General features: G+C 43.7%; 1 protein-coding gene across 2 annotated transcripts in view; it reads left to right on the top strand.

Moving 5' to 3' along the window:
* The first annotated feature begins 10,341 nt into the window (after positions 1-10,341).
* MOXD1 (monooxygenase DBH like 1) overlaps positions 10,342-15,659 on the top strand; it is a 49,944-nt gene continuing 44,626 nt past the window's right edge. The window contains exon 1 of one of the 2 annotated variants that reach the window (XM_042016989.1): positions 10,342-10,554. Coding sequence is in view for 1 of the 2 variants with exons in the window: in XM_042016988.1 (XP_041872922.1) it covers positions 10,852-11,142 (291 nt within the window). In the remaining variant the exon portion in view is untranslated. Of the gene's footprint in view, positions 10,555-10,723; positions 11,143-15,659 lie in introns of those variants that run through there. The other variant, XM_042016988.1, reaches the window with a different exon arrangement.

Raw genomic sequence — 15,659 nt, 5'->3', positions numbered from 1 at the left:
CTGAAAAATGCTGAGGAGTCAGACTCTGGTCTATACTTAGCACTGTGAAATTGCAGTACACCACCAACAAACTAAAACTCATCACATGTAGACCTTCTATTTAATTGAAAACTGAGAATTTGGCTATTGCAATGTCAGTCTTGTAAGAATGAATGAATGAAGCCAAACAAAAAAAGTCATTATGATTTAAAGTCTGTGAAATGCTGCTATGTACTGAAAATGTACAAACCCCAATACATAGTGTATCTGGGTTGGAAAGAAGAGGTCAGCAACAGCATTGGTATCAAGTGAGCCTTCTGAGGTTGTGACCACAGATGGATGTGTGCTGTGACCGCCTTCTCCAGCTTCCAGAGTGTCTGGGAAAGGTGCTGAATTCACTGTTTCCTTGAGGAACTCTGTTTCTAAAGCAGAACCATTATGAGTCCAGATATGTGACCTCCAGAGTATTATGCTGCCAGAAGAAAATGTTGATCTCACTACGGTGATATTTTTATCCTGCTGAAGGAAAAGGGAAAGAAAAAAACAAAAAAAAAGCTTCTTTTCCTCATAGACTAGTGTATGAAAACATTACTTGTCTTCAAAATGCTGTATCATAAAGAAATCATGGACTGGGGGAGAATTTTCTGTTCACAAGGTGCTTCACAGGCTCCATCATCACACAGCAATGCCCAAGTTAGCTGCTTGAAATCTTGGCACCAGCAAAATCCCCCAATCTTTTGCAAAAATGCAGTTTGGGGAGGCCTCTGACTTCCCTTGGGAGGGACATTTGAGAAGGATGGTTTGTGCACATGTATTCACATATCTGGGTTGCATAGAAGCCACTGCTCTTATATTTTTGCTGTTAATGGTTTGTATGTTTTTTGCTGCTGAATTCTGCTTTGAATACATCGAAGCCACTGGCTTTGTGAAAGGAGCACCCCTGTTAGTTTACAGCTTGTAGGCTAGATCTGACCCCACAATCCTGCAAGAATGGGGGTCAGAGCTGTTGTCCTGTCTTTATGGGTTTTTTCTCACAGAAATCTTTTCTCTTTGGCAGTGGGAAAGGACAGCCCCTGCTCTGGTATTTTTGTAGAGGAGCAAAAGTGGAACAGGGGGGCTCCCTTTCTTTTTGTGCAACCTCTCCCCTACTTTCTTCCACCCCAATCACAAGATAATCACAGAACCTGAGCTGAAGTAAAGTTAGGAATCAAGTAATCAGTCTTGATCCTCATATTCAAAGTAAGTGTTTACCTAAATTAAAATTAATATTTAAGATGTTTTGGGGTATTTTTGTCACCTTTTCATAATAAAAAGCTGCAGCTCCTGGAAGTGCAGAGCAAATTTGGTTACCTAAAGAGGGAGTTTCTTTTTTCCACAGCCCATCAATTTTTTTTCAAAATGGGATTAACTGTGTTATTTTGTTAATATCATGACTTGTGGCTAATACAAAAGGAATTAAAGCTTCAGTTAAAACAAAAGCCAGCACAGAGGCAGATGCTTCTGCATGATGTTTGTTCTCCCCTCACACCCACGCAGTTTAGCATGCCTGGAGACACATGATGGCTTATAATGCAAGCAAGGACCCAAACTGGTATCACCAGCAGAAAGTGTTAAATACAGCTCCTTGCAGAAGTCCCCACAAATAGTCCGTGGTTATTGAGCTCAGCTGGTGCAGTCACATGTCGAAAGGTTGCTTATATAAGTCTGAGTTTCAGGCTACAGCCTCATGGGTATATTAACAAACCTGTCATCACCAAAAATTGAAATAACATGTATTCATGCTTTGGACTGGTATTGTGTGCTCCAAGAAATGATTTGTTTAGTTATGTTTGGAATACTACAGCTTTGGTGAAGTGAGCCTGAATTTGAAAAACTTTGTGCCTAGGAATGTTAGACAGCTGCAAATCTGTACTGTAGTGCTCATATGGAAACATCAGACAGCTGCTTTCCTCCTGATGTTTAGAAGAAAAATCTGCTGTGGTCTGGACTTCAACTTTCTCAAAAAGTCTGGGAATCTGTCCATCATACTTACTGTTTTTCTGCAACACTTGCAGTAATGTCTTTGAAAAAATGTCAGTGATTTGTAAAATAATGTGTATTGGTAACACTGTATCCTCAACATAGTTGTTTTATAAAAGGATTAGAATACAAATGTATAAATAATTCTATTAGAGTATCTCCTAAACAAACTGAGCATCAACATGCCTTTTCAGCGCATGGATCCTGGCAGAGGGGACAGAGCACAGCCATGCTTGTCTTCTTCCCTGGTGGCAGAGCCAGTTCTACTCTGTCTCATTCTTTCACACTGGAAGTCCCTGCTCAGTAGATTATTTACCAAGATGCTTTAGTCTCTTTCAGTATCACAGCTTCGAGGCTACTTTTTCTATCATACACCTGTGACTTCATTTTTTTTACCCTTGATCTTATAGTCTTGCATTTTTTTTTTATTCTTTCTTCAAGGCTGCTGTATCCCAGGAAGTTATTGATCAACTGATGACAATATCAATAGGTGATGTCATTTGTTAATTTTAGGGATTTTAATTTCATTGCTTTTTGTCATATTCCTTTCACTTTCATAGTAAGAGTGCTTGTCATTCTAGGCTGTAAACTTGACAAAAACATCTATGACTGTGACAAGCAACTCAACAAATTCAGGAGAAAGGTCAGACATTGTAATGATGACCATGTTGAGTATCATCTCTTGGAAACCTTACAGTAAACTTACCATCAAGTCAGCAGGCAAGAATCTCATCGTTTAACCTGTGTACGTTTTATATGCACACACTTTATTTATAAACTCTGCATTTCAACAGACTTTTCTTTGCTTCAATACAAGCCATCTTGTTTGTGTGTAAGTGCCTGAGGGTGCAGATGGGAGTGTTATATATACAGGAGCAAAATATGTTGCATCAGTTTGAAGTAAAAAAGCTCAGCAGAATGCTTGAAAGTTTTAGAGATGGGTGTTTATTTCCACCAAAAAATGTTTTCCTTCTCAAAAGAAAGGTTACTTCTCCTACTTGTGTCAGGAATTTACCACTGACTTCAGTGATAACAGGTTTGGGTTCAGTATTTTGCTGTGTTGAAAAATTCTGGAGACATTTTCATTAGATGGAGTAACTGCGAGATAATCTTAATTTCTGGGGAAGATAGATGTTACTACTGCTGTCCAGAAGATGAGGAGATTTGGCATCCTCTTACTGCTACATTTTTGTTTCTTGTGTGTATTCATAGCCTTGACTGGCTATGCAGGCTGTTTGCACAGAAGGTAGGGCATGGGGATGCTCTCCTTTTCTGCAGAGCAACGCATCCCCCCAAAGGCACCAAGTTCCTCCTCCAGCTCTCCTTCTGTTTTGTGTTTGTTCTGCCAATTTTAACATTATAAATAAGAGGGGGAAACTAAACCCAGAGGTCAATTATGCTCTCTGAATCCATCTGTCCAATTAGGGAAAAAAGTGGAGATTGTTCATTTAGATTTAGAAAACTGGATGCCTATTGAGCTTTGTGAAGGCTGCACAGGAGGGATGCTCTTCAGTTTCTTACAAAAGTCACACAGGCTGAAAACCTATATCCACCAGCTGCTTTCTGAATGAGATTGAGACAGACAACAAGGCAGTGAGGGGTAGGGACCTGGAAGTGCCTTCCTCCCCTCCAAAAGCAGCCGTTGGCTTCCACACTGTCAAATAAATACATAAGGTGCAGAACAGCAGTTATGGGCCTAAACTGCTGCTTCCAAGATCAGCCTTCTAACAGGAAGGCTGATCTAACACAGCTTTCTAACAGGAAGAATGATGATGGATCAGAGTTAATTCTATCCAAAGGGAGAAGGAGAAAGGAGGAGAGACAAAAATTTGCACTGATAGACATCATAATTGGAAGGCTAAACAGACATCTCTCAGGTCTGATACAGCAAAAATGTGATCCTGCCTGTGAGTCAGGGTTTGGCTCAGGTGGTCTCAGAAATTGTCACCTGGGAAGTGCATTAATCAGACAAAGACTTTTAACAAGTTCTGGGAAGTGAGAGATGCACTTGACTTCCTGGTTTTGCCTTATTGAGGGTGCTCCCAGATGTTGATAGGAGCTGAGGAGCAAACAGCAAAGATCTTAGATTCATAGAACGGTTTGGGTTGGCAGGGACCTTAAAGATCACCTAGTTCCAATCCCCCTGTCATGGGCAGGGACACCTGCCACTAGACCAGGTTGCTCAAAGCCCCATCCAACCTGGCCTTAAACACTTCCAGGGATGAGGCATCCACCACTTCTCTGAACAACTTGTTCCAGTGCTTCAGCATTCTCACAGTAAAGAATTTTTTCCTAATATGTAAGTATTACATATCTATATCTATATATCTAATATCTAATGCCAAAAAGCATTTAAACTGTCTGTGTCCTTGTGACAGATAGCTAGACAGACAGCGAGAAGTTTAATTACCTTAGCAAAGATATATATGAAGCATAAGCAACCATTTTAAAGTGGTACTTATCCTTAAAAGTATATGTGTTAAAAGCTATTCCTCTTCACAGATCATCAGCACCAGAGCAGATACACTCAGTGAAAAGTAAAAAAACTGAAATTAGGTTAAATTCAAATGAAAGGAAATGAATTCTTCCCCACACCTGAGGAGCCATGACTGTGTAGAAATTCCATTGCTGAGGTATCCCCTTGTAGGACTTCCTGTGAATCAGTGCCCAGGATTACACTGCACCACTGACTGCAGCTAAGTGCCTCCTTTAGCAGAGGTGCTTGTAAAAGAGGGGAAAAGACAACACCCACAACCGAGGGAAATGAGAAACTCTTTGCTGTAAAGCCTGCTGGCTTTTCTAACTGGTCTAATAAAACTCTTGCCCTCCAGTTTTCTCTCCCAAGAGAAGTAAGAAGTTTTTATGAACTTGAGTCAAGGTATTTGGAAATTTGGCAGCGTCTGCAGAAACCAGCCTGCTGATGAGGAAAAGAAAGCTAAATCATTCTGCTTTTGCCCTGAGCACAGGGCTGGATAAATATTCTTTTTCTAACAATGATTTTATTTTTGTCTCCTCAGGCAAGTAATTTAAAACATCAACAGACATGACTCCAAACTCATCACAAGAATAGCTGAAAGCATACTAGTCTTTATTTATACTAGTTTGAGATCAACAGAACTTTTAAAATGTAGATTGTAGGCACCACAGCAGAGCTCCAAAACTATCCTAACTTGAGCCAAAGTCAGGCTGCATCAAGAAAGAAAGGTAGAAAAAGGTCCACTTCTGTACTCACCAGTCCCAAATTTTGCTTCCAGCTCTGGTGATTAATGTATATTACTTCATGAGAAGAATTTACATGTCCTTAAGTATGCCTATCTGAAAGCAAAACCAGCTGTGTCTTCTTCTCTACTACTACCTGCAAAAGAAAAGAAAAATTCAAAACAAACACATAAAGTGTATTGAATGAGAATTAAAAATTTCTAAAAGCCTTCATGCAGTTACTCTGCTTACAGTGATCAATTAAGTTGTAGGCATTTTCCACTTTAAAATGTAAGAATAATTTTCAAGTATTTGGAAAATAGATCAGGGGAAGAACAAGAGAGGAATAAAACATTAAAGATCAATACACAATTTCTGGTACATTTACATGCCTATATTGCTATTCTCCCCAGTGCATCTTTAACCAACATTAATAAAATAAGCATGATTCTTTGTCCTCCCACCTTAGTTAAGGAGGTTAAGACAACACAAAATTTGAAAGTTTTTTTCTTTAAGATAAATGCCTTAAACACATCTTTAAGAGCAGCCAGGTTACCATGTGTGCCTGAGGGCATGTTTGATGCTGATGGAGGTGTGGGTGGAATGTGTCCACCTTGCTCTTCTTGAAGAAACAGACTTGGATCAAGACAGAAAAGTTTTCCAACTCCTTCTACCTGTGCTGGCAGTAATGCTCCCGAGGAGCCCATCCTTCTGGCTCAGCATTCCAAAGACAACATCCAGTTCAACCCAAAACCTTTCCTGCTCTCAGTTCCCTATCCACATTGAACACAAACTGGATTGTCAGTGGAGCTGGTTTTATTCTGCATAGGCATTATTCCACTTTAAAAAGGTTCCAACTGGATCTGCAAGCTGCTTCTCTAACCCTTTTGCATTGCATTGATGTCAAAATCCAGATTCATGCAGGTCATTCCAATGACAAAAATCATTACATTAAAAGGGTAATAAAAGGTGTTTGATTTACATTTCACAGGTGGGAGCAGAATTCTTGTTGCCCTCTACTAGCAAGTTGATGTAGCCAGTGGCTATCTACTTTACAAAAAGTTTATAAAAGACTTTGCATTAATTAGTGTATAATCACTGTTCAGCATTCATGAATTTTCTGCATGGAAGCTAAATTGCATAAGAGAAGAGCCAGCAGGCAACTAACTCAAAGCATGCCCCAGACCACAATGTACATTAGAAATAGGCTGAAACCAAACCTTTTTATGCCTCTGAGAAATCCTGCTGCCTGAAAATGGACAGGGCACACATGCTAGGCTGCTCCCTAGCAAGAACACCTCAATGCCAGAATACACCAGCAGGACTAAATCAGGTGTTAGGTCATTACCCATGATCAGGCTAAACCTTTATAATTAATTGACTCGTTAAGGAACAGTAGAGAAGTACACACTTGAAAAACAGGATGCCATCCCGAGGGATCTGGGCAAGTTCAAGAAGTCAGCTCAAGGGAATCTCATGGGGTTTAACAATTCCAAGTGCAGGATGTTGTATCTGGCTCAAGGCAACCCCTGGTATCAACACAGGTCAGAGGATGAACAGATCAAGAGTGGTCCTGCCGAGAAGAACTTGGGGGTGCTGGTGGATGAGAAGCTGGACATGACCCAGCAGTGTGCACTGGCAGCCCAGAATTCCAGTTGTATCCTGGGCTGCATCCAAAGCAGCCAGGAGGGCCAGCAGAGATGACGGAGAGGATTCTTCCCTCTATCTGCTCTGGTGAGACCCCACCTGGAGTGCTGCATCTGGGGTCCCCAGCTCAGGAAGGACATCAATCTGTTGGAGCAAGTCCAGAGCAGGCCAACAAGTTGATTCAAGGGTGGGAGAATCTCTCCTGTAAGAAAAAGCTGAGAAAATTGGGATTGTTCAGCCTAGAGAAGAGACATCTTAGGGATGACCTAATTTTGTACCTTAGGGATGACCTAATTTCCAGTACCTCTAGGGAGCCTACAAGGAAGATGAAGAGAGACCTTTTACAAGGGCACATATTGGCAGGACAAGGGGGAATGGCTTCAATCTGAAAGAGAGTAGGTTTAGATTAAATATTAAGAAAAAATTCTTTGCTGTGAGGGTGGTGAGGCACTGGCTGCCCAGAGAAGTTGTGGATGCCCCATCTGTGGAAGTGTTCAAGGCCAGTTTAGATGGGGCTTTGAGCAAGCTGGTCTAGTGGCAGGTGTCCCTACCCATGGCAGGGGAGATGGAGCTAGCCAATCTTTAACACAGGCCACTCTATGATTCTATGACTTTTTAATCAGTATTTCAGTATATGCAGCAGTAATGCAATAGTGTGAGGGAGCAATGGACAAGCTGATATTCAGTAGTGTCAGTAAGAGTTTTTAAAAAAGAAAAACACTTGTTGAATCTCTCTGGGCTTGGTTAGGTGACTGCCTTCCTCCAGAAGAGAAGTAGTGAAATTGAGCTCAGTTCAGAGAAAGTGGTAACCTGATGTCTCCCTGTGCTCCTGCCAGCAGCATTACTTATAGGCCAAGATCAGATTTAGACTGATTTAGACTGTGTTTTCTTCATTTGTTTGGTCTCCTAATCATGCAAAAAAATTTCTGGTGAAGTTGCCAAACTCTCTTAATGTGAGTTTTGGGAATTGTACAGCCCTGCCCACAAAGGGCCTCTTCTAGTTCTACTAGGAAAGTTTTATTACATGAGTATTGTTCTTGGGATTATAAATAGCAGCAAGTTGAAAAAGGTTGGTTTTGTCACAGTATTTGTAGATCAAGTGTTCAGCTCTGTAAAACTGCTTGGATTATTTATTTTAATGGAAAAATATTTGCTGGAAATTGGAAAGCAATAGGACTGCAATTCCTGCACTTCTACTAGTCTAAATGTTGCCATCATGATGGGGTATGCAGTGCTGCTGGGTGTGGTATATTGCTGGAAGACAGGATGACATCACCCCCAGGTTTTGGTAGAAAGTCATTGGGCTTGGCATGTACAGGCTTCAGAGCTGCAGAGAAGCAGCAGACCGACCCTTGAGCTCTGCAGAGACAAGATCATTTAGTCCCACAGGAGATTTCAAGAATTCCAGTATTGTTCCATTCCAACTCTCAGGCTCCAAAATGTCATTTTTCTCTGCATAGGCAAAGTGAAGCTCAGGAGCAATCTGGGGTTAGTTCCAGAGCCATGAAATAGGGATGCCCTGGCCACTGGCTCTGCCAGCACAGGATTCCCATGCTGGGCTGGGTGGAACTGTCCACCCTCCAAGGCCGCTGCAGCTCACCAGAAATAGCACGGCTGCTTCCCATGAGTGCTACCACTTCTACCAGACCCACTATAACAAAACTCTGGCTTCTCTTGCCTGAGATACTGCAGTTTGTCCAAGGCACTAGATAATCCTGCTGCTTTGGCTTTTGGCTGAATGACTGGAAAGACCACAGCCAACCACAAGTTTGCATGAATTGGGGTTTTCTTTCTGTGCCCGTTTGCTGTGAGAGGAGCAGGGAGCTGGACATGCGGGGGGCTGTCATATGGGGAGGTGTGCAGCTGTACCTCTGACAGCCTCTACAGTGCACACCTATCTCCAGCTTTGTTTCCCTCATGACACCTGCACCCAGGCTAGTTGGGAAACCCTATTTCTGTCTGCTGTGGCTGTGCAGCCCAGCAGGCTGTGTAGGACAGTCCATTATCCTTCCCTGTACTACAACATCCCGTGTTATGTACAGGCTCCTAAAATGACATCAGTACCATCCTTACCAAACTGAGATGTGCTGGAGTACTTCAAAGTGAGCATTTTGCACTTTTTTGTACAAATGCTTATACAATGCATGCTACAGGAAGCACCAGTTGGACTTCAGTGACCACTCTTGTGCTTTAAAGGCAGCAATTTTGTACTAGATGTGTAATTCAATTGTTCTTTCAAAGAGGGAACTTGTAATCTCCACATGATTGAAACTTTACCTCGGGGTTTCTGTTATGTAAGAACATAATGCAGTCTTACAAGAAAATTAAGAAAAAACCTAAATCTATGAAACATTCTTCATTCCTTCATCATCCTTGCCCTCCAAAAAGAAAAATGTGCACTTTTGGAACTGTCCTAAGGATCCCTCCTTTAGCACACAATTTTACAAAGGCTGAGTGTCCCCCATTAGGTGCCAAGGTCACACCTTTGGCCTTGACAGGGCCTACCACACACTTGCAATTTCTCCTTAAATTAATCCATATCCATTTGCAGGTGTTAGCAATTTTGTAGAAGAGAATCTAAACACTCAGCATCTCACAATTGTCTGTTTTGTCAGTCATCTGAGTCTGTACCTTTGAAGTTACTGCTATAATTGGAAGAAAGGTCACACTAATCTATTCCTTCTAAAGATTGCTTTCATTTCACCAGTATCTAATTATTTTTTTTCTCTCATTTCTTATGATGCCTTAGGTAAAAGTAATTTTTGGTGCTTATCCTTTCTTAAGCATTTTCTTTTCTAGAAGTCGTTTTGTACTTTAATATATCCCTCACATCACAGTGGGTGGTTGTATTCTGGCAACCCCAGTGATACTAGTGAAATATTGTCATGTAAATCCAAAAAAAAGGAGCACTATTAATTTCCTTTATGTACTAGTTTGATTGGTTTTCACTGAATTAGTATGTCATTATGGTTGAGTACCAGGCTCTTTCTCTTTCATTTAAATGTGAAGAAAACACATTTCAAACAGTGTAACTTCCTTTAAAAACCGGTTTCATACAGCTCAGAGATTTCAAGGGCTAATATGACTTCTTGTGGACCTTAATCTTAACCTTAATTTCCCGTTTCGGGTGCCATGCTATTTTTTGCTCCCGTCCAGATTTGCAGAGGGCTGGGGAACATTCCCCCAAAAGCATCTTTCGGATCGTTGTTCTCGCCCCCGCAATGGCGGTGGTGCTGTGCGCAGGGGAAGGGAAGGCAGCTTCTGCTGCGGGAGTGTCGGGGACCGCACGGCCGGGCTGGCCGAGGGGCCGTGCCGCCGGGGAAGGCTGCGGGGGTGTCAAGGGACGCGAGCGGGGTTTTGAGACGTGCTTTTGTAGCCGCCTCAGTGCAAACTACTCGGGGGGTCCTCGTTTTCCACATATAACGCAAAAAGAACTCTCCCGACGGGGGATCTCCTGCTTAGCTCCATCCGTCCGCCGCCGCATCGTGCGCTCGCACTAAGTGAGGAGGCGGCTGAGAGTGGGGAAGCGCTCGTTTGCCTCCGGGCTTCCTCCCGTGGAATTTTTCCACCGGAGTTAGAGCTGCCGGAGGGCCGGGGAGGTCCCCCGTCCACCGCCTTCCCTCCGCTTCCCCGGTCAGGAGGAGGATTCTGGCTCGCCAACGCCAACTCCGAGCATCTCGGCGAGAAGCCCCCGCGGCGAGCGCACGGCAGGTGCTCCCGGCGCGGCGGGGTCCGGCCCGGCCCCGACGGGCGGCGCGGGGGAGCAGGGGGCGGCCGCCAGCGCCGGGCCGGGGAGGGAGCGAACAAAGCGCTGCCGAGGGCGCGCTGCCCCGACGGGGCCGGCCGGCGCGGTGCCGCCCGCAGCGGGGGCGGGGTGACCGGGGCACCCGGCCCCCCTTCCCGACACACACAGACACACACAGGCACACAAGCACACCCTCAGCACACGCACACCGCGCCCGGGCACACGCCGAGACGCAGAGGCGGCCGCTGGTGCGCGGCGAGAGGATGCGGCGGCTGCGCCCCTGGGCGCTGGTGCTGGGCGGGCTGCTGTGTGCCTGTGCCGGGGCCGGGGCCGCTGCCGGGGCCGGGCCGGCGCTGCGGAGCTACCCGCACAGCGCGGTGCTGGACGGCGCGGGCGCCTACCGCCTGCGCTGGGGCCGCCGCGGCAGCGCCCTCGCCCTCCGCCTGGAGGTGCGCACCCGCGGCTACGTGGGCTTCGGGCTCTCGGCCAGCGGCGGCATGGCCTCAGCCGACATCGTGGTGGGGGGCGTGGAGAGGGGCCAGCCCTACCTGCAGGTAAGGCCCTGCTCCTTCTCCTCGACCGCCTGCCGGGGCCTCTTTCGTCCGCCCACCTTCCCCCTGCTGTCTCTCTCTCGGGACGCCCCTCTTTCCCTGCCCCGCGTTTCTTTTGCAGCCTTCTTGCCCTGCATCCCTGTACCTCTTCACTTCTTCCTTCCACCCTTTGGGTTTTCCCTATCGTTCTGCGTTCCTTTCCCCTGGAGGAGATACTCCTTTTCGATCCGCTCCCTGCCAACCTTCCCTCTAAACTTTTACAAGGATTTCATCAAAGGTGTCAGGTTTCTTTCCTCTTTATCCAGAAAGTGCAGCAGCCCTTTTCTCTCTCCTTCGGGCACTCTCTCCTGCCTGCCCGCTGAGCCTAGACCCTCGGAGGAGAGGGGTGGGAGGGGAGAGTCTGTCCCAGGGAGGTGCGGCACCTTTCCCCTCACCCTGCCAACATCTGGCGGAGCTTGGCCGTCCTGGTGCCAACTTCCTCTTTCTAATCCCGCTGGCATGAGGGCAGCATCCCACCAGCTTCCAAGCCTGCTGACGTTCCCTTCTGATGGTGCTGCTCCTGTTCTTGGTGTTCCTCCTCTCCTCACCTGGAGGTGTTCTGACCCAGGTGTTGGAAAGGACTTGCAGAGTAACCACTGGGACTCCTGGTACATGTCCTTGGTCTGGTAAAGCAACCTCAGAGGGGCCCAACTCTAATGGCTTAATTTTCTGTAGTAGTCTAGATATAGTCAGGGCTACATCTGGGAACAGGAGTGTGGAACAGAGACCTTGCTGGGGCTCCCAGTGAGTCATCCCCTCCAAGAGGCACTGGTGACTGGTGGGGTAGGAGCCATGAGAGGGGAGGGGACCCACACCTTTGGTCCCCTCTCATTAACTTGAGATCCAGCCAGGAGGAGTTGCTCTGGGTTCGGGGGAGCAGGGACAGCTTGTCCCACAGATGACTGAAAGGGGAATCAGGCCTGGAATGATATGGTGTCGCCCCCAGTTGCTTGAATGATAACTTAGAAATGCAATTTAAGAGTTGTTGTTAGAGTATGGTCTAGGAGAAGTTGTCTGTCTTTCCTTCATTATGTTAGAGCTAGTTGATCTTTGAAGCTGCTGCTTAAATTTTAAGAGGTTTTTCTTAAGCATATGGATTTTCATTAAAAATTCATGGTAAGGAAACTAAATGCATAATATGATCTCCCTACTAGTTATCAAGGTTTTATAAAATCAAAACTTTTCCAGAAGAATAGACCTTTTAGTATATTTTTTTCCTTCTACTTTTTCTATTTCCCTATTAGTTTCCTGTATGAAGTTTAGGCAAATATTTGTCTTCTCTAAGTTCAGACCAGTGATTTTCAGAATATTGGTTTCTCCATATTTCAAAATGAAGATAATTCCTCTTGAAGCCTAAATAAAAGAATAATAATAGTAAAAAACCCCCCTAGTCTGCTCATTGAGAAGTGAGCTCTTCACTCACAGAATGAAAGGCTTTCTGTAAGGCTTTACAATTCAGAAGACATCTATTAACCATTAAAAGAAACCTAAACTTTTTGCCTGGTTAGTTCATAGATCCTGTTAGGCTAAAGCAAATCTTTTAGAAAGACATCCAAACCTAGTTTAAACATATCCAGTGGTGGAGGATCCATCACTTTCCTTGACAGTTTGTGGTAATGACGAGTCTCTGCTGTTCCTGATTGCCAGGATTAGTTTGTCTTGGTTTAGGTTTCAGCTAAGTATTTTCTCTACTATATTAAAAACTCTACTCCCCCTGCCTACCGCCTCCATAAGGTTATTTATAATCTGCAATCGAGGCAATCAAGTCACTCCTCAATTTTCTTTTTCATTAAATAAATAGATTGAGCTCTTTAGCATCACAGGACATTTTCCCTAGCATTCAGAGAACTTTTGTGGCTCTTTTCAGCACCCTTCACAGGTTTTCAGCATCCTTAAAAATGGCCCCATGCAAACTGCATTCTTCCGCAGGTTTTATCCACCAACATTCTGTTACAAATAGAAAAAGACTGTTGCAAATTCCTGCTGATACAAACCTTGTGGTATTTTTCCTGAAGCACTAATTTAGCACATAAACTGTAATGCTAAGAGCTATGAGTTATTTTGTTGTACCTTTGATAGGTAAGATACATAAAAAATACTTCTGCTATGCTTGCTTGCCACTCTAGTCTTGCTCCATCCCCATTCCTTCTTCAGTTCTAGGTAGCATGGTTTCTTTCTAAACTGAACTGAGGTTTTTTAAAAGTTGCTCAGTTTAAATATTTCTGTACTTGCACCAACAAGGAAAGGCCAGAAACAAAGATGATAAACAAAATTTGTCCAAAGGCTTTTTCTGGTCAGGCAGCAAAGATTGCTATAAAATGAACAACTTGTTGTGAGATGCTGTTTCAATAATATCCAATTCTTCCCTTTACTGGACAAACAAATACAGTTAATATTTTAAAAATACATTCTGTGTTAAGAGTATATCATCATAATTTAGATTATTTACTACTGAAAAAGATTTTTTTCATAGATAGCAACCTTGAAAGTATGTGGTTTTATGCCTAGCTGCACTCCATGAAATATGTACACCCTATAATGAATGAACTTACTTTTCTTTTTGGTTTTAGAAATATGTTTTTATTCCATGACCATCCGTTGGAAAGTGTGCATCGTGGTCTAAACTCTTAGAGGGGTCATTTTTTGGGTTCTTTGAAAGTTTTGAGATGCTTGTTAGTGGCCTGATGTTCAGATGTTCTGAAACACCTTTATAGCCTTTCAAGTGGGCATTGAAATTTCTAGTCCCTTGGGTCAATTTTGCCTTTCCCCCCTCCCCCAAATTCTCTCTCCTTTTTTAAAAATAGAAAATGTTCTCAGAGGTAAGAGTTCTCTTCTGGGAATAAATGTATAAATGTAGTTAGACTACAGCTGCCAGTGAGGGTAAAAGCACATACTTCTCAGTCTGTGGAAGATCCATATATTGAGGTAGAGGAAAACTGCCAGGCAGTATTCAGAGAAGAAAATGTTCCCTCTGGCATTTATTCCTCATCCACTCAGAGCAAATAAATGCTATTCCCACCATCAGCAGGCAGTGTTTTTCTTGAAAAAACCTGGTGACTCAAAGTCCTGGATAGCCAGGGCTGGATTTTGCTTTCTCAGTTCTCAGGTGTATCCCAGATTTGGGTGGAACGAGCTGCTCATTTTGGTTCGCTTTTCCATGTTTGAGTTGTATTTAATCTGAAAGGGTATCTGACGTAAGGAAAGGCTAAAACAATTTGGAAGTCTGCAGCTTAGTTTTGTCTAAATATATCAAGATTAAAAGTGTTACAATGGCATGAGAGAAGAACAAACCTTCATGGTGTACCAGAGTAGTTTTTTGAAGAGCCTTGGAATGATCAGAGAATTATACATTTACTGTCCTAACATTTCAGAAATTTGATATTTGAAATGGGAACCTAAACATATTTTGGGAAGATGTAGAGGACGTAGCATGGATACGTGGATACATACATGCATAACTTTCATGTTTTCTCATGAGGGAGGCACCTCCATTGAGCAGAAGGAGAAAAAGGAGATCAGTGAACAAACTATTCTCACACGTTACTGAGAGCCTGTGGTGTCAGAGCAGCAGATTATGTGGCATTTGTGTGAGCATGTTTGAGAACAAGAAGATACCAATGGGGGTTGGTATTGGAAAGCTGGAAGCTGCTTTCGTCTCTCTAGGGAGGAGCTGGACTTAGGAGAGTTCATACTTAGCAAAATGTTACCTTGAAATATTGCCATGCTCATTTGCAGCATGTCTTACTCTTCATACAAGATCTTGGGGCAGCCCTAGATCTTGCATCTAGTTTTTTGTTTTGTTTTTTTTTTTCTCCTTTCTTTTTTTTTTCTTTTTTCCCTAATTCATCTCTTTTGTGCTTATGAATTGACACAGCATGCATTTTCTTGCTAGACCCATGCCTTTTCCTTGGTCTCCACCCCTGTCTGGAATTGTGCATCCCCACCCACAGCACGTAGCTGCTGAGAGCCCCATTTTGGGGAGAGTAATCCTCCTTGATGAATGCCTATTTTGTGCAAGTTATACAAGAGGGTTGCATTGTTAGAATCTTCTGTTGAACTTGCACAAAAATAGACCCTACTCAGGGTGAATAGGGACTGTGTGTCACTAAAAAGTACTTTATTATTCATTAGAGCCTTGCTTGTTAACTGTCACCCAAACTAAAGAATATCTGTTATCAAATGTATCCCATAGAGTTAGCTTAATTGCTCACAGGGAAGTACTTGGAAGAGATTTTAAAGGACAGAAAACAGTGAGCATTTTCAGTACTTCACGATACGCTGCTTTTAAGTGCACTCATGCCAACAGCAACAAAAGAAGTGTTTAGAAAACAACTTGAAAGGCACCGAGAGAGATGCAAAGCAAGTGCCACACTGACATATCTCAGTCAGTGTTTTGTTGGAGGTATTTCATGCCTTTGGGCATTGGGGCAAAATCTCCAGATGACTAATGTCTCCCTCTTGGCTTCAGTGTGGGGCATAAA

This window comes from Corvus kubaryi, unplaced genomic scaffold (assembly GCF_017639235.1).
Source record: "Corvus kubaryi isolate FWS band 111438036 unplaced genomic scaffold, C.kubaryi_AGA036_p1.0 split3-73, whole genome shotgun sequence".
NCBI lineage: Eukaryota > Metazoa > Chordata > Aves > Passeriformes > Corvidae > Corvus > Corvus kubaryi.
The sequence above is the reverse complement of the archived record's forward strand: the minus strand, read 5'-3'. Positions and strand labels throughout refer to the sequence as shown.